Raw genomic sequence first — 26,306 nt, forward strand, 5'->3', positions numbered from 1 at the left:
AGTTATAGGTGACTTATTAAGTTTGCCCCTTAATTTTAAACCAGAAAACCCTAGTGTGCCATTGGAGTTCAGAGAAAGTGGCTAGTAAGATTCAGGAAGCTCCATAATCATATGGAGACATGAATGTAGTTCTAACACCAATATCTTAACTACTATGCTATACTAGATAGAAAGATCATCATCTATTGCTTACATTTACTGAAAAAGACAGCGGATATAAATTTTCCTTCATGCAGATTGCTGAACTTGTAGCTGCAGAATTCTTTGACCAAGGAGATAAAGAAAGAAAAGAACTTAACATTGAACCAACAGTAAGTAGAAGCACAACATTTTAAGATTGTTTTGTTCTAGAAATTTATTTTACGCAGCATTTTTATTATTTCATTCAGAATCAAATATTTTTATCAAATGTAGTTAGAATTCTTGTCCTTTACCAATAAAGGACAATATTTGAAGCTCAGGTTTGAAATGAAGGGTTAAAATGAAGGGTTGAACTGAGGGGTTGAAAAGATCATTGATGATGTTATCATTGGGTAATTAAACATCTGCAAGGAAACAACCAAGCTCAGAGAGCATTAAGGACCCCTCCTTTTCCTTTATTGCAACACGATCAGCTTATTACTGAAACCTGAAATGTCTAAAAGTTTCTAAACAACCTTAACAACAAAACCGCAAGATTTCAACTTTTTGTGTGTATGTGCCAAACAGTGATCACCATCATGTTTCAAACTAGCATTTATGGGGGTCAATGATGTTCATTTGAGATATACATAAACTTCATTTGATTTCTCAGTGGTTGATTATTTAGCACTGAGAGCCTGTAATTAAATATACAGTATGTTCCATCTCCCTTGAAAAATTGCCGTGAAAAGAAAACCTGAATCTCTGATATTGAATTTGTGCTGTATTTTCTGTAGGATGTAACTAGCCATTTCATACTGCAATTGTAAAATTAGGTAGCATGTACGTAGAACGAACTTGAAAATAAGAGTTATGACTTAGCTAGCATTTTCAAGATTTATGCTTTCCAAAGAATATGCTCTATATGCTCTTTCCTGACATTAAAGAAAGTCACCAGAATTATTGAGTTATTATAATGAGAATACGCTGAGACAGAGCGTTGATTTGAAATGTATTTTCTATAAAAGGGATATATATATATATATATATATATATATATATATATATATATATATATATATATATATATATATATATATATATATATATACACACACACACATACATACATACATACACATACACATACACATACACATACATATATATATATATTTGGATGATCTGAATATATGCTCCACAACTTGAAAATACATGTGTGTCTGTTTTTTTTTATTATAAACCAGTCAGCATTAACTTTTAAGCCATATGAAAAATGATCTGTTGAGACCAAAGGCATGATGAAGTCACATTTAAGTGCATGTTTCCATTTACATTGATTTTTTTTCCATGGGATTTTGACCTAGTTCATTTAGAGACTCCATTAACAATATTATGTTAACATTAATGGATTGTACCTCCTCAATACAATTCCTACTTCGCAATTAAAGAAATTAGGGGTCAACAAAACTGGCTTATCAATGACTATATAGGTTACTGAGACTAAACTGGGATTTGAATGCAGACCAACTTCTCCTGACTGAAATGAACAAGGTGATGGACATGGACATATTTGAATGCTCTTGAACTAACCTTGCTCCAATATTTGTATTCCCCCCCACTTCCAGGATTTAATGAACAGAGAAAAGAAAAACAAAATTCCCAGCATGCAAGTTGGATTCATTGATGCTATCTGCTTACAGCTTTATGAGGTATTCTCTATGAAAGTATCAAAGGACATAATCATTTGTATCAGGATTATCTGCAAGTATTGAATTAAAAACTGTATTTTCTGTGCAAAAGGATTTAGGTGTAAGCAGATGACAGGAATGACCTGTTGAAATGAAGGCTTCAAAACCTTAAAAGCATATTTCAAAGAAGTTTAGTTTATTTCAAAGTATACAGCCAGACAACACTGGTTTCAGGGCCCAATTTATTCCTTACAAGCACTGAGAGACAGAGGCTATCTTGTAAGACTCTATTCTCTTTCCATTAATTTAATTCAAGTTTCTGTTTTTGCAGGCCTTAACCTACATATCAGAAGCCTGTTACCCTTTGCTTGAGGGCTGCAGGAAGAACCGGCAGAAATGGCAAGCTTTAGCTGAAGAGCAGGAAAATAACTTGATCATTGGAGAAAGCAATCAGCCCAAACGGAACTGAAATAAGCGTTCAATATGACATATTTGTCTACAAAGAAGATATTTATATATAATAATTTGGAGATAACTAATGTTTTACTAGACACTGTGTGAAATAGGTGCATAATTTGCCACTGCTGTATTTTAAATAACAAGAAACATATATTTTTGCACAGCACTCAAGAACACAATATGAATTATTTTTATGTAGCCTGATGTATCATAATTGTATATTTCCAATTGAACTGCAACTAGCAGATAGCCTGCTCAGTTAGATAGTGGTATGTAAGTGGACAATTTTTAGGACTGCTTCAGAAAGTTCTTGGTACTGAGTTGTATATAGTTATTTAGTTTTGGTCAATGGCCAGTACTTTAAAGATTACTATATGTGTCACTTTTCTGTTTTTTTTTATAGTGCCTCTTCTATGTAAATAATGAAAAAGTAGTGTTGCATTTGAAAGCTAGAAGTTACCAGAAAAGCAAGCTGGGTAGCATTTGCTTTGCGTGGGGGAGGAACTAATTAATATTGCTTGTTCTAAGAAATCTGTTTTTTTCAGGGTGAGGCATGTTGAGCTCAAAGGCTAAAGTACAAGTCTCAAGGGAATATGCTGCATCTGTGACTTTTCCTGTCATGGGAATGCTTGAATTTTACTCATTATGTTGCAGCAGCTGAGAAAAATCTGCAAATGAAATTGCCCAGAGTTCCTTAATAGCAATGAAATGTTTAAGAAATTTTAATTAAAATGGAACTATTTAAAACTACAAGAATGCTCTAGAATTTCATAAGACTAATTTAATAAAGCACGATCACAGAGCTTGTAAACAGTATGGAATTGCCAGTAGCAGTCAAGGAACTCTGTCAAAAGTAGCTTTAAAGAAAGTTAAAGAATGCAACAACAGGGAATGGCCTACATCAGGGGTGTCAAGCTCAAGGCTTGCCGGATCTGGTCCATAGGGTGCTTAGATCTGGCCCGTGGGGACGCCGTGGAAACAGCGAAGGACTGGCCTCTATCAGCGAAAACAGAACATGCTGCAGAGGATTGCAGGAGGCCATCTCAGCAGAAAACAGAGCTCACCTGTTTTCACTGGCAGAGGGTTACAGGAGCCCAAAAATGGAGCTCGGGGACCCTTTTTCGCTGTCAAAGTGCTCAGTCCACCACAGGCTCTCCCAACATGAGTGACATGGAGCTGGCCACATCCACCCTGGCCACATTCACACATACACATATAGTCAAACACAATACTGATGCAGTCCTCAATTAAATCGAGTTTGACACCCCTAGCCTAGATGAAACAAATCAAGTCAAGAAAAACAATGTCCAGGCTACCAGCGGACAGACAAAAAGAGGACATGTCCTTTTTGTCCTCATGTCCTCTGGCTGGCTGACATAGCTTTAAAATCAAGTATTGTCCAGTTTTTTGAGTATGTAACAAGCTGTTTCTTCCTGAGCAGCTTTTCTCAATGGTGCAGCATTTCCCTAATAAATGCTAAATGCAAGGGAACAAGGTCAGCTCTGTGACGTGGATTAGTACCTTCTCTCAACTGTATGCTACTGCCTCAAACTAACAAGACTCTAATCATTTACAGTAGTCTTCAATTTACAACCACAATTGGGATGTTCAGTTTTTGTCACTGAAGCAATGTGATGGTTAAATGAATCAAGCCCAATTTTGCAGTCTTCTTTGCCACAGTTCCTGAATGAATCATGGAGTTATGAAGTGAATTTAGGTTCCCCCATTGACTTTGATGGTCAGAAGCCCACTGGGAAAGTTGAAAATGATGATTATGTGACTTTGAGATGCTGCAACCTTCATAAATACATGTCCAGCTGCCAAGCACCCACATTTTGATCATTTGTCCATGGGGATGTTGTGATGGTCATAAGTACAAGGACTGGTCATAAGTCATTTTTTTCAGTGCCAGCATAACTTTAAAAGGTTGTTAAACTGTTTTTTGTCTGTTTTTTTACTGTAATTTTTGTTGCGGATGCCAAGAAGGACCAGTGTGTCTTCCTTTGCCTGGTAATCTAGTAATCCTAATCATGTATAAAACAATCTTTGGATAGCCAGAACTATTTGTCCATATAATTTATTCATATATGGTTTTTTTGCCGCAGTACTACTAGAAGTTAAAAAGAAAACGCACATATTTTTTAATTTTTTGGTAAATATAGGAACATTTGCACTTTTTTGTTTTAGTACTACCATCAGGCTTACATTTAGGGCAACAGCTTAATTTATTAATGAGGTAAAAACTACCATCTGGTTTCTCTCAAGATTATTGTATCCTTATATCTTTAGAGAAGTAAAAGGAGCTCATCTTAAAGAAACAGAAGCTTTATTTATTAGGGGCTTCTGGGAAAGGTTCTCTTATTAGCTCTCATGCTAAAAGCTTATTTACGAGATTCTGGACCTGAATTAACTTTGGGATGGTGGTACAAATAAGGTCAGTTAGCATGAGTATGTTTTTATTGTGTGCAATAAAAAGCATTATGAAATCTGATTTCCGTCCTGGAGCTCAAGACTAGCTTTTTTGTAGCGTTGGCTAATGGTGAAGTTATTACAAGCTTTATTGATTGCAACATTTTAAAGTCTCCAGTTAATCAAATGAAAGCACTCAACTTTGCTTCCCTAACCACCGAACAATATATATTCACTAAATTTTTCACTCCTGCTTCATACATTTGATAAAAATGTTAACTATCATTTGATTGATCCTTTTGATAAAACCTTATTTGTATCATTTCTTACAAATCAATGTAGTTTCATTAGTCCCTGGTCCCTTGCTCTGTTCTGAAGCTAAGCAGGCTACCCCCATGCTGTTCTCAGATTAGTGATATACTACAAACATTTCTTCGGAGTAGAATAATTTCACACCAACGGAGGCTTCTCTTTGACATGGTAATTTTAATGAGACTGATTTGAGGGAAAGCTTTCCTATTCAGGGGTAAATGATCTGAAATTTGTGGTGTCCCTTCTAGGAATACCAGTACAGATTTAAATCCTTACATATTTAAGAGGGGAAAGCTAACTGATTAGTTAAAACCAATATATTAATATTGAGGTTAATTAATGTATGAGGTTATTAATTAATTAATATATTAATATATGTAGTTATTTAATGAGGTTAATATATGAGGTTAGTAAATCTAACAAATGGAAATTTAATATAAAATCACAACAAATTGCTTAAATTCTTACAATCACTAACATGGATAGCACACTACTATTTAACTATAGGTCTTAGGTGTGGTAGAATCTCCTTAACTATGCTTTAATTTGCATGATTGAAAGTAAAACCCATTACTAATGTTTTGTATGGTAAGTATAAATCAAATTAAGAAAGACAGATTATATGTAAACAAAGAACTTGCAGAATTCATTTTTGAGAAACTGGAGTCAAACTATTCTCCATGTTTTGTCTGAAATGAATACCACTTAAATAGACATACTGAAATAAAGCATTAGGGTATGTCTCTTCCTTAATTTATATGACATAATAAATGTAATGAATGTTTTGATAAAGTTATTAAAGATCCAGGAAGAATTGTTTTCATGGAAAAGTAGTTCTATTCATTTGTAAAGAAAGACCAAATTATTTTACTTTGTCATCTTCACTTTTTTATGAAGTCTATCATATGTACTGTGGGAGACTTCAGTGCAATATACAATATATTTGAAAATAGTAACATGTTTATAAATTGAAGCATACATTTTAAAAGGATTAGATTCAAAACCAAACTAATTTCTATTGAATACTGAAGGAAAATTAGATCAGTGATTGGTAACAATTCATGGATTTTTAGATTTGTGCAATTTATGTGAAGCTTATTAATGAAATGTGGAATATGTAGAAGTTTGCAAAACTCATAAAAACAACAATCAGGTTTTCAATTTAAGATAATTGTATTTTGGGATGTTAACTTTCCAAAACATTGACCATCCATTTATTTCAAACCAACATTTTGGGGACAATGATGTTCATTTCAGATATACATATACATAATTTGACTTCTCAGTAGCTGATTATTCAGCATTGATAACCTTAATGTGTGATTAAAATGTGTTTTTTTCTCCCTTGAAAAATTGCAGTGGAAAGAAACCTGAATCTAAGGTATTAATTTTTTCTTCCCTTTCCATAAATTTAAGTCATTTATAATACTATACAATTAAAATAACATATATCTAGAACAAACCTGAAAATAAGAGTTATGACTTAGCTAGCATTATCAAGTTTACAATAAATATAGTATCATCAGGCATATTCGATATAAATTTTGGACAATACAATATTTTGACTTACATAAAACTCACCCAAATTTTGGCAAAGTCATGGAGCCTTGTTCATTCAAATCAGATGAAAATTATATTTTATGTCTTTCTGTAAAAACTGGAGATGGATGTGGATGTTATCTCTGCCATTACTGAATTGTTCTGTAAGACGCATTATGTAAAGAGGCCAATGAACTTGTAACCTCCAATACATTTCTTCAATTTCTACTTGTTGTCTTTTATATGTAGAATAGGAAGAATAGCAGGAGATAGAAATAAAATGATATCGCTTTTTTTCTGATTTTTCATATTTTGCTAAATCACTGTGACATTTTCCATGGACAAATACCCAGCGTGAGCTAAAGGCAAAGAAAATAGAAAAGGCAGTACTGCTAATTTTGCTCTAATGTTCTCTCCTTTCATATAAATGTGTTTAGCATTATAATGACTGTAGAGAACATATGTTTCTTTAGAATGCAGTAAGAACACTCAAGATTTTGATATTAATTTCTTTTATAGAAATTGTTTATACATCACTTGCTGTACTAATAGGGTTCTGCTTTTTTCTGCTTTGAACAAATATAGTGTGTATGTGCTTGTGTGTATGTGTATTTCTGAACACACTATTTTTATTGGTTACATCAAAGTTTAGATTTCTCACTTACTTTGGTTACAAATATTTTTTTATTTAAGGTAGCTAAGAGAACTAGAAAATTAAATATGCTATTAAATCATTTTCTCTTAACTTTCTATTAGTTATTTACTTTTGTTCAGTATTGCTTCACTTTCCCAACTTAAAACCCTAACAAAAGAAGTTGAAATTACTGAAGGGTAAAATATACATATAAGTACCGGTAATCCTTGATTTACCACCACAATTGGGACTGGAACTTTCATTGCTAAACAATGCAGTTGTTAATGGAGCCATGTCTGATTTCACAAACTGTTTTGCCATGATTGTTAAGCAAATTACCATGGCTGTTCAGTGAATCATGCTGTTGTGGCATGCCAGCAGCCAACAGAGCTGGTGGCAGACTCAGACACTGAGGAGGTTGGGGAGGAACATGGGCCAGTCCTGGAGTCTGGGGAAGGTTCTGATAAGTGCTCTGCGGAGGCAGCATCTCAGAGGAGAGATGGGCCAGGACCGTCTGACAGTTATCAGCTACCTTTGGAGTTATATATCAGTGGGGCAGAAGAATAGCTGGAGCCTGTTCCTGATGTGCGCATGTACAGAGGTTCCAGGAGAAGGGAACAGCTAAGGAACAAGGACCGACTTGGGACTAAAGGAACAGGTGGATGGTGAATGGCCCCTCCCATAAGGAATAAAGAGGAATGAAAGGGGGAGGGAGTTTGCAGGAGACAATTAGTTCAATTCATTAGGGTGAAGATCTGTTTCTGACTTCTTGCCAAGTAATTGATGCTACAGCATGGCGTTTGGAAGATATCGGCCTGGCAACTTTAAAGGTCTGTAGTTGTGAAATCGCAGGAAAGACTGTTTGCCGGAACTTTGCTGGAGAGGAATTCCCTTTAACGTAAATAAAAGATCATGAAGCAGACCTCTTTTTTCAGGCCTAGGTCAGAAAACATGCTTTCATTAAGCAAATTTAACTTTGCCTATTGACTCTCAATCAGCTGGGGCTCGGGAGGCAGAGAATAGATGGGGGCAGAGGCAGTCAGAGGTGGTATCTACCGGTTCTCTAAACTACTCAAAATTTCCGCTACTGGTTCTCCAGAACTGGTCAGAATCTGCTGAATACCACCTCTGATTTTGACCTATCCTAGCTATGCCATTATCACATTCAAGAGAGGGAAAATGAAGACAAATGAAATACCTAATTAAACTCAAGTAGCATAGGTCAGGAATGAATCAGCATCACTCCTTGTCAGTTATATATTTTGAAGGGACAGGGTGGTGGTGGTTTTGCTAATGCAATGTATACAACTAGCAGCTTCTATAATTTTCCTATGAGGCCTAAAACAACCATTTCTGCTGCAGAATTTGTGGGAAATTCTACACAAATACAAGGCGCATGCACTTCATTTAGCAAGTCAACATTACCAAAAATTCTATTGAGGTAAAATCAAATGCGCTAGGTCTGGGCACCATTCTCCATTCTGGTGCCTAGTTAGGAGGATGCGGACTTGTGGAGTTACAATTTCAGCACATCTGGAGGAAGCCATGTTGGAAAAATATGACCATATTACTTCCTTTTGTCCCAGGTTTCTCTGAGAGCCCTGAGCAGCTTGGGCTAATGCCTAACGGCATAAATTATTTCACTAGGTTTTTCTGAGAATAAAATAGGTAAGCAGTCCATGCATGTAATCTGGACTGTGTTGGAGGAAAGATGGGAGGTCCTGTAGAACCGGACATTCAAAGTGAAACACAGCAGGAATTTCCACCATTTGTAGAGAGTCTGATAGGTTAATAGGTAGATCGGCCATTTCCATTTCAAATCTACAGAATTTTACATATTAACTTAATATCTTCTTAGATTTTCTATAAACTGTAATATAACGTACTAATTATGAGAGAGAATGCTTGCTCAGTGAATTTTAGGTTATGTCTGTGACCCAATAATACCAATCTAATATATTCTGCTTTATAGAAAACAGGATATGAAGGTCTTATATTAATGAAAATCTAAGGTATTCCAATGCCCATTACTTTGTTTTCAACAACTTCTAACGTACTGAGCAAATACATAAAATTTTCTCAATTGACTGGTTTTATAGAAAACAAGCCACTTTTTCCTAATGGGTAAATATGGCATTATAGCTTATGTAATCTCTTCAGAAAATAATATGTTCAGAAAATTGGAAGTATTAGAGATTTCTGGAAATTTCCATGTTTGTTATCTAAAGCATAGAGGTTTTTCACTGCTTCAAAATTCTCCCTATGCTTAGTCTTTTGATCAAAATGTTTAAAAGTTCTGCAATAGGATCAACCATACAATAAAATTGGAGAAGTTCTAGTGGGTTTTCAAAAGGGGAATCTATTACTGAATTTCCTTTTTAGCCAATGTTTTTATAGTGGATCTTGTATGTATCACATTCACCATATATTTCTTTCACATAAGAAAAGAAATCCTACATCCTGCCTAAATAAAAAAAAATATTTCATTCTTTTTAAAAGAACTAGAAAAGTATTAAAAGTTTTAGTTTTATTCATAATTTTGAAAGAGCTGCAACAGGTTTTGAATCATTCATAAGGGCATATTTTTAATTGGCTAAATCACACTTCAATAAAAGTTAATAGACTAGCTCAAATATTCATTTAATAACTTGATCCAAACATTGACGTTTTCTTTATTATTAGCTGCAGATTGCCAAGCATTGCTTAGTGATGATTTTGAAGCTGTCTCTCAAAGTTCACTCTGGAAAGGATGAAAAAAAATACGTCTTAGATATCAGCAATTATTAAATATATTGACATTGAAAATGCCTATCAATTTCATACCAGCTTAGAATGGTTATATCCAATGAATCTGTTAAAATTAGCAGCACAATACAGCTGTACTATCATTTGAAACCAGGGGTGGGTTCCAGCAGCGACTACTGGGCGTGCCGCATGCATGCGCTTGATGCGCACTTGATGTGCGATGTGCATGTATGCACATTACAATAAAAATTGTTCTGCGCATGCACAAAACTAAAAAACAGGATAGCAGCGCCTATGGCGCCAGCCAGAGAACCGATTTGGGGGTGTAGCAGGCCTGGATCACTGCCAGTTCCAGCAACCCAGGCTGCCAAACCACTACCGGTTCGGCCAAACCGGTCCAAACCCGTAGGAACCCACCACTGTTTGAAATACAACTACATAGAGAAAATTCCATATAATAATAAAACCAATAAATGTACTACTAATTGCTCAACTCTATTTAGTGATTCTTCAGTACTGTGGATGAAACCATACTTTTTCTTTTATCACACTTGAACTCGCGGATTAATTTGCAGGGTCTTGGATAGGTTGCATGCATATGGACTTCTGTCCTTCAACAGAAGGGAACTGTTAGTTCAGAACAACAACTAAGAAGCTTCCCCCGGTGTCGCTTTTCCTGTGGACTTCATTCTGTTTCAATGAAGAATTTCTGCCTAAAGGTAGGATTGATTCTAAATGATATGGAAACAGAAATAATTCTTTAAACTCTTCCACTAATTTCAGTTAGGCCAGTGCTGGGTTCAGATCCTGGAAGACATGACTATACAGCTTCTTCTTCTACATGCTAATTATGAACTCAATGCTTTGAAAGATCTTTGAAAGAGTGAAAGAGTCCAAATGAGGCTAGTAGAAGCACAAGACCACAAAAGAAAGCCCTGGTAGGGCGGAAAAACCCCTCAAGCAACTAAATAAATGAAGTATGTTCAATAGGCATGTGGCTCAGAGGAGGAGCAGCATCCTGGAAAATAGAATGGTTTGCTGACTGGAATTGGCTTTGCTGTAAGTAATCAGCTTATCAGTTCATTCATAGTGAGGAATGACTACTGTATAGCAGTTGAATGGATAGGTCTATTCAGATTATAAGTAGTTTTAACAGCAATTTATCAGGTGGCACTATATGTCTAATAATCAAATTTAAATATATAAATAGCCTTCCTTCCTTAGCATTTCCATTTCTCTTCATACCTTAAGTACTTGGATCTTTCAGCCCTTTTTTTTTGTTTTGTTTCTGTTGTTCCTGCTCTTGCTTCCGTCCCCGATCTTTATTCAGTGTTTTCTACAAGTGAAAGATTTACTCAATTTTTTTAAAGTGGCCATGCAAGAACTTCAGATAATTCATACCTCTCTAATTTATGCAGATCATGATTTTTTTTAAAAAAAATACATTTTCTTGGGAAGTAAATAGCAACCCGTGCTGGATGACATTAAAGCAATTATTGACATATGATAACTCACCTCTTGTCCTTGGTTTTGCTTACTATCCTCATTTTTGTCCTTAAAAATAGAAAAAATAAAATCCATTTGTCTCCCCTTTTTATTTCTCAGGAAAAATATCAACACAAAATTGATTAGGAAATCTGTGGCCTAACCCATCTCCATGAACTGCTCACATGATCCATGCTGTGGTATGTCGCTACCTTCCTCTAAGTACCCTAAGATGTCTAAGATGCCTAAGATGTCTGGCGACTAAATAGCTATTTAATAGAGCAAGTCAAGACCTTTAAATATTTGAGGATTTTCTTCCAAGCTATAGATAATCATAAATCACTATGTCACATTAAACGCACAAAAACCAGTGTTTGCTTTATAAACCTTTTAGTTGTTCAAAGGAGCTCAGCATGTACCTGCAGTGCTGAAAGTCTTCTTAGCTAAGATCTGAGCCCAGTTTCTTTGGGAAGCTGAGTTGGGCCCCTACAAGTCATCCCTTCCTTTGGAAAGAGTTCACTCCATGTTTTTGAGAACCATCTTTCAAGCACCTTGCTGAGTTTCAAATACAGTCCTTTGCCGTGAAGCTGGCCTTCTTAAAATTGAAACTTCTGCCTGGATTTACATCATCTCCTACTGCTTAAGGACTCCTTCTTATCAGTTGGTTTGATCCCTTAAATTAGGGCCAACAACTTCCAGCAGTGTTCTTGGAGCCAGGTAATGCACACTAAATTGCAGTTATTCATGACCTATCATCTTGATGGGCTACAAACATGTACTAAATGATCTCAAACAATGGACCATTGATGGGCCACTGTTTGGGCCACTGGACAGTCAGCCACTTTCCATTTCCTCCTCCAACCAGCTAGATATCTCAGTTGAGATAGAGCACGGGTGTCAAATGCGTTCGCGTCATGTGACGTATCATGACATTTTTTGCCTTTGCGGAGCTGGAGTGGGTGTGGCCTGCATATGACTCATCTGGTCTGTGGGCCACCTGTTTGACATCCCTGAGTAAAGTAATAATTGAATCACTTTTGTTATTCTCTGTTGCCTTCTCTATCCAAGTGCTTGCCAGAAATTATTATTTGTACTCTTTACTAAATATTCTGATTATTCCAATCCATTTTATCTCAAGAATTTATGGTCAGATCAATCAGGTGTTACTTTTTTATCCACAGCCAAGTACTGTTTTGTAGTTTGCACAGTATGCCATAGTAAACTCTAAGCCTTTTTAGATATTTCAAAAGAACTATATTGTTTGTTTGTTACATTTATTGCCCACCTATCTTATCACAGGGTCACTCTGGGCAGCTTTTTATCTCAATTAACTGTAACTTCTGTATTCTATTTGCTACTCTATGACTGAATAAAGATTTGATTGCTGCCTTCTTCTAACTTTAAGGGAATCCATGGTATTAAAAATATTTTCAGTCTTAAATTAAGTTTGCACTTTAGACCAGGCATGTGGTTAGACACAGTGGAGCTGCAGAAGGATTGCAAGGCATTTCTGATAACCTGTTGGTCCCTCATGTTCTCTACCTAGTGCTTTTTCCTTCACCATTTTCTCCTCTTCTCTGCCTTTCTGCATAGTTTTTATACATTTTTGCCCTTCTACATTCTTCTCCATCTGGTTATACTCAGCTCAATTTTTCAGAGTTCCAACCTGCATCTCTTTGTCTTTGTCTTTACAGTACTTTGTTTTTTCCTTACCCAAACCATAAATGCTATATAGCTCGCCCTCTACTGATGGCAAAATAATGTGCACCATTTTAATTATTTTTCTTACAGGGTATTATTGGAGAAGGGACTTTGTATTTGTATATTGAGTAAATAATATATCTAAAGAGTAAACTGAAAAACAGAAAAAAGGGAAATGTGACCATCCATTTTGGTTCCTAATTCCACCCACTTTTGGAGTGTGGCTTTTTTTTTAAAAAATGATTCTTTAAATATACAACTCAGGATGGTGGTGAATATACCATATTTTTTGGAGTATAATGCGGACTCCCCCCCCCAAAAGAGGGTGAAAATTTGGATGTGTCTTATACACCAAATGTAGCCCCACCCACCCAGCGCCCCAAACCTTTGGCCTCTGCCTCCCAGCAATTTACCTCCTTGCAGCAAATGGCAAAAATGGGGCTTGTGGAGGCATCAATAGGCTATGGCAATCCCTGCAGCCTGAAACAGCTGATCATCGAGAGGCCTGTGCTGAAACTGAAGTTGAAAGTGAAACGGGCTGTTTGCTGTTTACTGCAGGGAGGCAAATTGCTGGGAGGCAGAGGCAGATTCCCTCCCCCTTGTTTTCCTCCCAATGGGTAGGTATGTCTTATATTCAGAGCGTCTTATACTTCAAAAAATATAGTAACTATAGTCCTTCCTCCTTCTATTTTCCTCACAATAACAACCCTGTGAAAAGGGCTGAGAGTGACTGGCCCAAAGTTACCCAGCAGGTTTTTAAAGCCTAGGTTGACTAGAACTAGACTGGAACTTACATTGTCCTGGTTTCTAGGCCAAAACCTTAAACCAATACAGCAAATTGGCTCTATGTTTTGTGGGGTGTTTGTGCAGCTTTGTGGGGCAACAGAAGAGCATGTGCATCTCTTGGACAACGGAAAATAATCAGCTTGGCTTCAGGCCGCTGATTATGGAAGAATTTAGTGGCTCTTCTATTAAGTCAATTGTGGGGGAAAAAAGATATTTTGAAGCAGTCTAAGCCTAATACTGGTTTGGGAGGCTAGATATTTTATAGTAATAATTGCAGGAACTACTACTACTTGTAGAGTCAAGGTGGCGCAGTGGTTAAATGCAGCACTGCAGGCTACTGCTAGATCAGCAGTTCAGCGGTTCAAATCTCACCGGCTCAGGGTTGACTCAGCCTTCCATCCTTCCGAGGTGGGTAAAATGAGGACCCAGATTGTTGGGGGCAATATGCTGACTCTCTGTAAACCGCTTAGAGAGGGCTGAAAGCCCTATGAAGCGGTATATAAGTCTACTGCTATTGCTATTACTTACAAATTTGCTGCCGTTTTCACTCTGAAAAAAAAAAGGAATGAAAAGTTAGTATTTTATTCAGCATTTCCCTCTAAAAGGAATCTAGACCAGAAGTTAAATACATAAGGATCACAACAATAAATACTAATTATGTTTAAAAGACTAATTGGTATTTAAACTATTACTAAACTGTTTTGTATAAATCTATACACACTACAGCCATCTCTGCATACTCTTAGATGCAGCACAATTTGGAATAGGTAGATAACAAAAAAGCAATTATCAGATTTGTTTGTGGTCTAGTAATTTAGCTGAGATGTACATGGATAACGATCTGAATGACTGAATTTCATTATATGAAAAGGAAGTTCCTTGCTGAGATCCTTTATTTTCATAGTAAAACCTACTTTTCAACTACCCAATTCCACTGTATTTAGCAGATCTGATTTCTAATCTGTCTAACACTGGAGTTATCTAAGCAATTTGTAAATCCAAGACTAAAGAGAATAAAGAGAATGAAACAATGCAACACTGAAAATAAAAAAAAATACAGCAAGAAATGCCATAGGAAGAATAGTAAATAAAATAAATTATATATAAGTCTCTGTAATACACTGGCCACCTACTATTTTCTTCAGGAACATTTAGAGAAGAAATACAACATTTAGGGAAGTTCCCAAAAAGATTTATATGGATGGAGACGCTCCTTTGGAATCTATATTCTGAAAGTACTTGTGCAACACCCATCCATCAGATGGAGTATATGCTGCCAAGATCTTGTTCACCAGTAAGAATAGGGAGGTGATTTTCCACAGCAAATCAGTGTAGACTGTGTACTCTCATTCTGTTCTGTTGCAGTGAATTCTCAGTCCTACAGAATACAGTCCTGGAAAGTATAAGGAGCTGCTGATTGAAGGATTCATCCTGCCAATCTACAGGATTAAAAATGCTCTATAGATAGCAGCCTTTTTCAGTAGCAAGGTTATTTTTTTTAGCAGAAACTCACATTTTTCTTTTTATCTTTTTCTTCATAGCCCTGTAGAAGAGGGATAGTCTGAATGTCTTAATTTCTGAGAATAGTATAACAGAGTATAAAGTCTAAAGAACCAAATCAGGCTCTTGGTTGAGCTCCGAGCTTGACAATTTGGTTGCAAACGCTTCATTACCATTTGAGGAGACATCTTCAGTGTCTTTCGAATTATGCTTATCAGACAAGCACAACTCAAAATTTCTTGACGATGTCTCCTCAAATGGTGACAAAAGGTTTGCAGTTGTTCAAAGCTCAAACCAACAGTCTAACTACAAACTCGAGCTACTAATATTCAAACATATTTGAACTAATATCAATCAGGATATTTATGATCTTATCAAATTTAGCAACATTGCATTCCAAGCTACTTAATGTTATCTGGAAACTTTCCTATTCTCTCTGCAGCCAAAATCAATGTAAATTCGTCCCGCTTGCTCCAACCTTCTATGAAACTGGATTAATTGAAAATGATTACTGTATTTTTATTTCTTTTAATTAAAAATCAGATAATTTTAGGCATATGGAGAGTAGCTAAATAATATCCCAGACCCACTTTTTGTTATGCAATATTAAAGCAATGTTTGGCATAAACACTTGAAAACAAAGAAAATCACTCACTAGACCAAAGTTCACATTGACTCCTGCCTGAAAGAAGGAGAAAGTGGGTTATTTTATCTGCTTTATAAACAGAATTGCATGAAAACCTAAAATAAATAGAAATATTTACATGCTCGGTGATTTATTATCCAATGTAAGATAGTAACTATTAACTTCCTTCTTCCTGGGGAATTCTCATACAATTGAAATAGAACTTCCAGAACTATACTTCTCTAGCCTGCTCAATAAGGTAATCAAGAGCTTTTATTCTTCTCCTCAGTTTCAGCTGGAAGCAGATTGATTCTCATCGTGCTTCCTTAATGAAACTGAAGATCAGCCAGTTATAATTAAAAAAATACAAGTTTTCACAAAGCTTTCATTTGTTATCAAACTAGCAAGGTAACATGAATAATGGGAGTATGTAATACAGTATCTGGCAATAGATGGCACATTCAGGGTAGATAATTAGAGTGGAAGAGATATTGCAACACCCATCAGAGAAGAATGAACAGCAATTCAGAGTTAACAGGCTCTGAAGCAGTGGAGAAAAAATCTTTCCGTTCTTGCTTTCTTGATTCATAACTACTGGGCTTGGAGAATATAATTTGAATAAACAACTGTAGATATCAATATATCCGTAGACAGCTGACAATAAGAGATTAAAACAATTGTAACAATTTCTCCTGGGCTTGGAACCGAGATGAATTTGTCTGATACACATCTTAATACACATTAAGAAATGTCTTCTGGTTGTTCTTCCCAGGCGGATGCCTGCACCAGGCAAGGATGGTGGTAATTATCACCATGTAATGCAGATCTCTCTGAAAATAGTTCATAAAGAAAAGTCTTCTTTTCAGTTCCTTTCTGTCTATTCATTTTTGAGCAAACACAGATTGCCCTATGTAATGAAGTATCTTTTAAAAATGTCCACACAGTAAAGACTCAAAGGTGAATTCATAAAGAATTACTTAATCTTGATATACATTTTCTCTTACCCATAACAAGGTGTCCCTTGGTCATTCAAGAAAGCATGGAGATAGATAGATGTTACATGAGATATATAGCTCTCCAGATATACTCTGGAGATATAAATAAAGCTGCCATAAGGATCACAAATCCAATTGCCTGCCAGCTGTTCTTTAGGATATCAGACAAAACTCTTTAGACTTGAGATCTGAGATCCTTCTGCTGGAATTGTAAAAGATTATACTGATTATATCTGAAATATTTCATTCATATATTATGTATCAGAGTTATGAATCATCCAAAAACAAACTCACCACAACTGTAAGTTTCAAACAAATGCTGCCATCTTTGGGTTGAAGACCTGAAGTTTTGCAATCTTGGCCTACTTTTACAATCTATAATAGGAAAAAAAAATAACCGAGATGAATATAAATACTGTATATTTCAAATTTCATTTTGAATTTGATTACTACATACATGGGTGCATCTTAACAGAAATTAAGGGCTTCTAGATTTCAAGAGGACAATTCAAATGCTCAGTACTAACAATTCATAACACCATATTAGGAACAGGTTGCTTTGGGGCTACCAAATTTGAAATAAACCCGAAGAAAGTTAATTATCATGTTTTGATATGCATTATGCAGCTAAACTAGTTTATTTTCATTTATTTTGTATATACATTTTCCCAATATATTTATCCCCAAATAAAAATTATTTTATAAATTGTACTATATTACAATTTATTTATTTACAGTAAGAACATAATCATGTAGTCACCAGTCATTTATTACAGGAACCATGGCTTATTGATTAAACATAATAACATAGCATCACACAACATGCCAAGCTAAAACCCAACAATCACATTCTACCTTAGTGGTTAATGTATGCTTCCTTTAAAGCAACCTCACAAAGGGAAGCAGCATCTTTCCAACACTCCTGCCATGGTACCGATGCTACTTTCAGTGAGGCAGAGGAGCTGATTAAGGTAGATAAGCTCTACCTTAGCTGTTCATCAAGACAGTGTTTGCCCATCATTTCACTGCATCAAAACAGAGAATCCAGCGATCCATCAGATCGCATAGAGTTGGCCTCCTCCGTATTCCATCCGCCAGTCAGTGCCGACTGGCGACTACTCGGAGGAGAGCCTTCTCTGTTGCGGCTCCGACACTATGGAACAATCTCCCCGTGGAGATTCGTACCCTCACCACCGTCCAGGCCTTCCGCACAGCCCTCAAGAACTGGCTAGCCCGTCAGGCTTGGGGATAAGTCTATTTTCGCCCCTCCCGAATGTTGAGTGAATGTTGAGTTTTATTGTTTAATTTACCTTTGTTCACATTTCTTTTTGCACTGTCCTACACTCCCTTTCCTTTGTGATTGTAAGCCGCCCTGAGTCCCCTCAGGGAAAAGGGCGGCCTATAAATGTCCAATAAAAAAAAAAGCAAAGCATCTTATTAAGGTAATTGCTTGTGATTTACACATCTTTAATGTGCATGATTGAAATAGTGAATATAATACACACAGGTACCCACATGCAAAGATAGCAAAACAATTTCTTACCGCTTTTCTTAGTCTACCTTGTTCTTTCTAAAAGAATACAATTAAGAGAGAAAATTATTGTTTTAGGATTAAAAATAATGATAAAGAAAACTGCAGAATTTGAAGCTCAGCAAAAAGGACACAAAATGCTGGTGCAAAATAATAAAGGTGGTACCATAATAAGGTTCTTTCCAGAATTGCTTCCTATTTTGTTGCCAAACTATGCTCAAATAATCTAGACAACCACTCTGAAGAACACTGTCAAAAAATTTAAAGCTGAAATGTTGAACAGTATGATAACATTTATCCACATTTCATTTTATGTCACTTGCCTCAGTTTTTAATGGAACTGCTTCAGAATCATCCAGTGTCAGAAGACAAAATAAGAGAATACCAGCCAGAAAGTGCACCTTCATAGTGTCCAGATTTTAGTATTTCCACAGCAGGTTTTGGGGATCAAGAATGTCCCATAAGATCACCCAGTTCTGAATTTCTTACTTATACCCACCACAGAGTTGAAAAGGCTGTTACCTACTCTTTTGTATTGAGGCTCCTTACTGATGCCTCATTGCTTGTGAATGTCTCTGTCTACATTCTTTTCCTTATCAGTCTTGGCATACATAGCATCTTATGCAATATCTTTTAGAAGAATTCTAGTGGAGCTTGCTGTCTACAGCTTTATCTAAGATCATTGATTTCACCTGTAAAAATAGCTGGTCCAGAAGTCTACAAATACTTGTATGAGAGTACTAATGATCATTCAAGTGTAGAATGTGAGGATGGAAAGAAAGTTTTTGCATTTCACCAATGGCCACACCTCTTGCTACCCTGGTAACTTTGCCACAAGTTGCCAATCATGACAGTTCCTGATTCCCCTAAGTTATCACGCATTGAAGCCAATAGAAATACAGAAATATCAAAGGTATTATGATGATGTCATGAAACTCATTTCAGTCCCTTTTCCTTATACAAAATATTCCCAGAAAGAATCAGAATGACTCGTTTATAAGGTCAAAGTATCTTATACTTCACTGCGTAGAATGGCCTCCTCAAAAACAGATTTGAAATCCTTCTGAAGTCCCAATGTTACTATACATCTAATACTTAGAAACAACTCATTCTAAAAGAATTACTAATACTAACAGGCATTAAAAAAACAAGCTCTGAAACAGATATAGAAAGAGACAAGAAAGAATATTTCATTCACCTGACACATGACAAATAGTCAAAATATGAATAACCTGGTAAGTTAGCCAGGTATTATGGCTCCAAAAGGTCATTTAAGTGGCTTCATGAGTCATCATGTGATTAATGTGAAATCACATCATGTGAAATCGGGAAATTTCGTAACAAAAAGTATTTCCCACTCTTGAAAGATTTGTGAGATGAGACTTGTAGTGAATTCTGTATAAAGATAGCATCTAGATCTTCTTTCAATAAATTCTTTTAAAATCTTGACCTATTTACTAGATTGTTGTCCTGCCATATTTGTGGCTAAAGCATCCAGCACATATGTATACCAATAATATGTTAAAAAAGAAACAACCATTCAACTTTAAAAAATGGGAGCCATAAAATAAAAGAAGATCTGAAAAGGTAATTTTTATTTCTGCTATTTTATTCATACGTAAATCATTTTCTCCTTGTTAAGATTCAACTGGCTCACCTATGTGGTTGGTTGCAAAGTTTCATGGTCACATGGCTATGTTTATGACTTTTTTTGACAGTTTCCAGTCTTTTTTTGTCAGTTTCCAGCAAAAATGCCTATAAGAAAACAAGGATTTGCTTAATAAACATGGTATTCACTTAATGACCACAGCATTCATTTAATGATCACAATATTTACTTAATGACCATGACAATGTCATAAAATCAAGTCTGGTTATGTGGAAACCTATATATATAAAGCACATTTTTGTTATTACTACTGGGAAAAACTGTAATAAATTTCCTTTTATAATTATGAGCCATCTGGAAAATCATAGGGTTGAAAATAAGCTTATCAGTCCAACTGCTTGCTCAATTTAGGATGCATTTGTGTGTTTCTAACTGATGTCCATTTAGCCCTTCTAGTTCCTGGAAAATGGACTTGACTATCTTCTGTTTAATCTTCTATAGACTGCTAGTAAAGGAGAATGTATCTGATACATGTGATATGGCTGCCTTTTCCACTGGCTAATGCTCATATAATTACAAAATTCCTCTTGATTTTAGCTCTTGTTTAACTTGTAATCATGAAAGACACTCAGATTCCTTTCCCATGTGTTACTATCAAATTCTACCCTACACATGCTTAGTTTAGGCAAGGAAAGCTAAATATTAATGAGAATTATGTGTCAATGATTAAAAAAAAACACTGATAAAAGAGAGAAACAATTATCTGATTATGGTTTAGAGCCAGTAGTGGGATTCAATTTTTTTTTACTACCGGTTCGTGGGCATGGCTTGGTAGAGGTGGCATGGCTTGGTGGGCATGGCAGGGGAAAGTTACTGGAAAATCTCCATTCCCTCCCCACTTCAAGGGAAGGTTACTTCAAAATCCCCATTTCCTCCCGATCAGCTGGGTCTTGGGAGGAAGAAAATAAATGGAGGCAGGGCCAGTCAGAGGTGATATTTACGAACTACCCCGAACTACTCAAAATTTCCACTACCGGTTCTCCAGAACTGGTGAGAACCTCTTGAATACCACCTCTGGTTAGAGCAAAAAGTTTGTTAGTTCATAACTAGCAAGAGTAAATAGGAAGAGCTAATTTGTCTAAACAGCATTTTTCCCAATATTGATTGAAAAATGCAGATCAATTAGAGGACAACTCCTGTCTTTCTAGTTTTGTATCACTGCAAACTTTAGAATTTTGGTTGGAACATGGGACACAAGTACGTATATGTATACAGCAATTATATATTCATCACATTATTAATTTACAGCAAATTGTTATTTTGCACCTATTTATTTATTAACCTTACCATTATAAATTTGATTAAAATTAAAACTAAGCATGTACAGTAATTATTTTCTATAGCAATTACAATTTTACTTCATGAACCACAAGAGGGAGCTAAACTTATTATAAAAAGGTGGGGAAGCACATTACCAGTTATGGGGAATAACTGGAAAATTTCTTTTTAAATGTGCTTCCATCCACAGTATGCATAATTGTTAGAGAAGTGGAACTTAATATTCCTTACAAATGAAACCAATGACAAATATTATAGAAAAGATTTAATTTCTTGCAAACTTTAACTGAGTAAACATAAGAATCCTCTAGGTCAGGATAACAGCCTATTTTATCCATCGTTCTAGGTTCCATTTATTATGGAAGGCAATTTCAGTTTCAAGAAAAGAATTTTTATTCTAAGTAACAAAATTTACTCTGTGTATTTTGCTTGCCTGGCTTTTCCCGAAATCTCATCTTTGGCATTTCTATTGTTGTTGTTGTTGGCTGCATAATCAGCAAAATATTTAAATATGTGTTTGAAATTTTTATCCACCTATTGAATCCTTCCCAAGGGTCTGGAGGAGGCAGATATTGTGGTAAGAAGGTATTAAAGGTCTCATGACAGGAGGTAAGTTGCTCCAAGTAAAGCTGCCTTTTGCCATTGACTGAATGTGATTTCTATCAAAGCCAATAGCGGTGCTCCAGATGTCATGTGACTGCACCCAAGCACTTATTACTATCAGTACTATTTGGAAATCTTTTACTTTTTTAAACCAAGTTCTACTTCTATTTACAGATCTTTGTAGTTTTTTCTTTTATATTCTGCTGTCTTATTATTATTATTATTACTATATTTGCTATCCCTGAGTACTTGCTATCAGACTTAAATAGTCTCTTGGAAATATATGTACCTTATATTTATTAGAAGAAATTGTGTATATAAATAGCACCCAGAGTTACTCCAAAAATAACTTGGGTGGCATATATATTTAATAAATAAAAATACATACAAAGGTGTTCAGAGGCAGGCAATAACATTACAGTGATGATGGGTGGGAGGAAATAGTGCTGGACAGGGTCTTGGTGTGTTCTTGGCCTCAGTGCTTGTTCATTGGCTCTCTTCAGTAGCTTAGGCTTTTGAATGTTGTTACTAATACTAAGAAGCCTCGTTCTAATAAGGTTCTCCTACTCCATGATCTGCTAATTGATGAGAGGTTTGATTTGGCATGTGCCCATTCAAGGTTTTAGCCGCAAATCTAAGACAAAATAAGTTAGCTATTGTCATCTTGAAATCATGAAATTTTTTATGTTGTGTCTTGTAAAAACAAAAAACAGGATGGGATCTATTTCCCACATGAGAAGCGATTTATAATTAATTCCAAAATCTTATTAGTTGAAATTGAAGCTGAATACTTTATTACAAAAGTTTCCAATTTCATCTGGATTTAATCTATTTATAACTTTTAAGATCAAAATCGTTTTTAACATTTTGTTATTTATTTCAGAGTCATGAAATCTTTAAGCTTAAATTTAATTTTCTTTTAGTTCAGGTTTGAAGTCCCAAAGGTGCTTTTTCAAAGGTGCTTGAAAAAGCACCTTTGGGACAACCATGACCTGGATGACTGAGAATCTCTACAAACTTTCAGGATTGAAGGCAAAGTCATGTTCTCAAACTTGTCGTTCCAAAGGTCTCTAATAACATGATCAATCTTAAAATAAGATTTTAAAGTAAGATTTTGAAAGAGCTGTGAATTTAAACGTTTTTGCCATGATTACAACCAAGATTGGTGATTCCAATGTCTCCTAGAACTCAGACCCACAGAAAACTGCTGCTCTGTAGTCTCTTATGAAGAGCAGCCATACAGAGCATATATGGGTAATCTCTGTCTTTATCTGGGTGGGGAGGTTCCATGGGTCTTTGCCACAGTTGTCAGCTCTACTTTTGCAGGCCCATCTTCAGTTCACCATACCTCCCATGGAAGACAAATTAGCGATTGTCATCCGAAGATTCTGGTGGCTGTTATAGATGCTGCCACACAATTCCTGAATATGAAACTATGTTGGTATCCATTTATTTATTTGTTTTGTTTGTCAAACATATACAAGATAGATATGAACATAACTATAGATATGAACATAAACATAAACAAAGTAAGTAAATACAGATAATTGGGGACAGTAAGACAGGGATGGTAGGCACGCTAGTGCGCTTATTCACGCCCCCTTTACGGACCTCTTAAGAATGGGGTTAGGTCCACGGTAGACAGTTTGAGGTTGAAGCTCAAATGGTAGACAGTTCATGGTTGATATGTTGGGCTCTAAGGATTAGTTGGGATTGCTGTTACCATAACAACCCTTCTGCATTACAGGTTCTTGCTTTAGCTGCTCAATGATTTGGCCAGGTTGGCAATGAGGTTTAACATACCTATGGAATTTAACTGTTTTAAAAGTTTTTCATAATGTTGATTGGGCTGAAATAGATTAACATGGCCAATTCTCTGAGAGCTAAATTATTCATCATTTTGTTAGTAGCACCTATATTTGACACTTGATTCTTTGTTTGTTAGAACAAGGGCTTGTATTACCCAGTATATGTATATGTTAAGAAGAATAAGTTACTTAAAATTCTAAGCCAAATTCTGAATTTGATCCCATTCAGTTTGATTGTGTCAAACCATTTTATGTGACAAATTATGTAAGTTTCAGACCCTGAAAGAAATACTGATCTCTGATCTTTGGAATGATGTTTCATTTTTGTGGTGCAATTTTTATGTTTTATACACATAACTATCACTGATTATATGTCTCTGTTGGTTAATAATTTATTCCATAGTGCTGTAAGAAAGTAGTAATTGGGTTATATGAAATATTTCATCTGAAAATTATTATTGGGTAATCAAGGAGATGAGATCACTATCTCAACGAATGACCATTTTAGAATGGTGTGAACCTTAAACAAAAATTATCTAAGAGTAGATAAGGACAGTAACACATTTCAAAATAATCTGATTTTGCAGTTCTTGCTGGATTGCTATAGATTAAAAATGCCAATGTTGCAATATTGCAAGTCCTTTCTTTGTGATTCTTCATAGAACCTAAAACTCTCTGTAGTATTATTTTAGAGAAAGGAAGTCTCTAAGAACAATGAACAATTTCCCCCAAAAAGTTTTGCTGTTGGAAAAACTTTTGGCGATTACAATAGACCACTTTAAACTGAACACATGTATAATTTCAGAATGCCTATATCACAAAGGAATTTTGAGAAATATGAAATAAACTTTTAATGACTATAATGTATTTAGTTGCATAATGTTTCTGACATGCTGCATGAATTCTAAAGAGATAAAACTGTTTTGCATATGATTTTCATTTGTATTCAGTGTTTGATGCATCTTGCTTCAGTGTCAACGATAATCAGCAATCACTGATGGATTCCAGTTGCCCTGATTTACAAACCTCCCAGAATTAAGTGGACTAACCCACCACTGCCACTACTGGAGTATATATAGGCGATTTTAATAGACACTATATTGATTGGGGATAAACAACAATAACAAGAATGGGGAAATATTAGCAAACTGGATAGAGCAGAATGAGCTTCACCTAGCTTATGATGCCAAATATTTGAAAACCTTCTGTTTTGCAAAGTGGTAAAATGAAACAAACCCAGATCTTATCATGGGCAACTTAAAAATGCCACTATACAAGGAAACTGAGATTTCTGAATACCCAACACAGACCAGTCATACCTACTCTGGGACTACAATTATTTCTCATAAGATCAACCCAGATACCAAGGTGGAACTTCAGAAAAACAAACTGGGAACAATACACTAAGATGTGGACTTCCACATACGGTGGAGTTCTCCTATAGTACAAAAAAACTACCCCTGATTTGTGAGTCTCATTGGCTTGGAAACTTTCTTCAGTCATGATCTCGAGCTACAGTAATTTAGGCCTCTCTTGTCTGTGAACTGAGGCCTGCACGAAATCCACGATAAAAAGCTTTCCAAACATAGAGGCTTTCCCTCCATTTGCAGAGCCTTTTGCCGTGGATCTGGTACAGGCCTCCATTCAGAGAGAACAGAGACCTAAAGTACTGTAGTGCAAGATCACATGAGATCAGTAGCACAAGATCTCACGCTATTAATCTCGCAGGATCTCACACTACAGTACTTTAGGCCTCTGTTCCCTGTAAATGCACCAAAGCAGGTAAAGAATCAATGGCTCACTAGATTGTCACAAGGTGAGTCTCCAAAGGCTCAATACCTATGGAGACCCAGCTGGGAGGGAATAGGCAGGGCGAATGTTGCAGTGCCTCTGGGGCTGTTTGTGTAAATCAGTGGTAGTCAACCTCGTCCCTACTGACCACTAGTGGGTGTTCCTGCTTTCATGGTGGGCGGTAGGGGTTTGCTATAACTTTGCTTTATAAATTTTATAAAGTAAAGTTACTTCCCTACTTTATAATGGTGATTTATAAATCACCATTACTGTGGAACCGGTGGGCGGTTAGAAAATTTTACTACTAACAGAGATACAAAAGTGGGCAGTAGGTATAAAAAGGTTGACTACCCTTGGTATAAATGATTGCTGTGGTGCTGCAACATTCGTAACTTTGGGACTATGTCATATGTACTTGGGGGGGGGGAGAGTATGTTGTAACTTCAAATGGTTGCTAAGTGAACTGTCAATTTGAGGATTACCTGTTTAGAAAATTCACTTCTTTCTTTGCAATCCCCAGAAGATGAGTTGGAAAGAGCTAGAAAAAGCCAAAATAGGGAAAGCTACTTGACTTGATGGGATGCTCCCAGAGTTTATTAAATATTTATTACCATATTCTATAAAGT

The 26,306-nt window shown here is 35.9% G+C and overlaps 1 protein-coding gene across 8 annotated transcripts in view; it reads left to right on the forward strand.

Moving 5' to 3' along the window:
- The window catches only part of PDE5A (phosphodiesterase 5A), a 108,783-nt gene extending 101,960 nt beyond the window's left edge, over positions 1-6,823 (forward strand). For all 8 annotated transcript variants that reach the window (XM_087724445.1, XM_087724444.1, XM_014073447.2 and 5 more), the window contains 3 exons: positions 237-311; positions 1,749-1,832; positions 2,143-6,823. In XM_087724445.1, the coding sequence (XP_087580571.1) occupies positions 237-311; positions 1,749-1,832; positions 2,143-2,280 (297 nt within the window). In that variant the 3' untranslated portion in view covers positions 2,281-6,823. The remainder of the gene's footprint in view (positions 1-236; positions 312-1,748; positions 1,833-2,142) is intronic.
- The last annotated feature ends 19,483 nt before the right edge of the window (positions 6,824-26,306 follow it).

This window comes from Thamnophis sirtalis, unplaced genomic scaffold (assembly GCF_051295495.1).
Source record: "Thamnophis sirtalis isolate CommonGarterSnake01/CBP01778 unplaced genomic scaffold, rThaSir2_p1.2 scaffold_10, whole genome shotgun sequence".
Classification (NCBI taxonomy): Eukaryota; Metazoa; Chordata; class Lepidosauria; order Squamata; family Natricidae; genus Thamnophis; species Thamnophis sirtalis.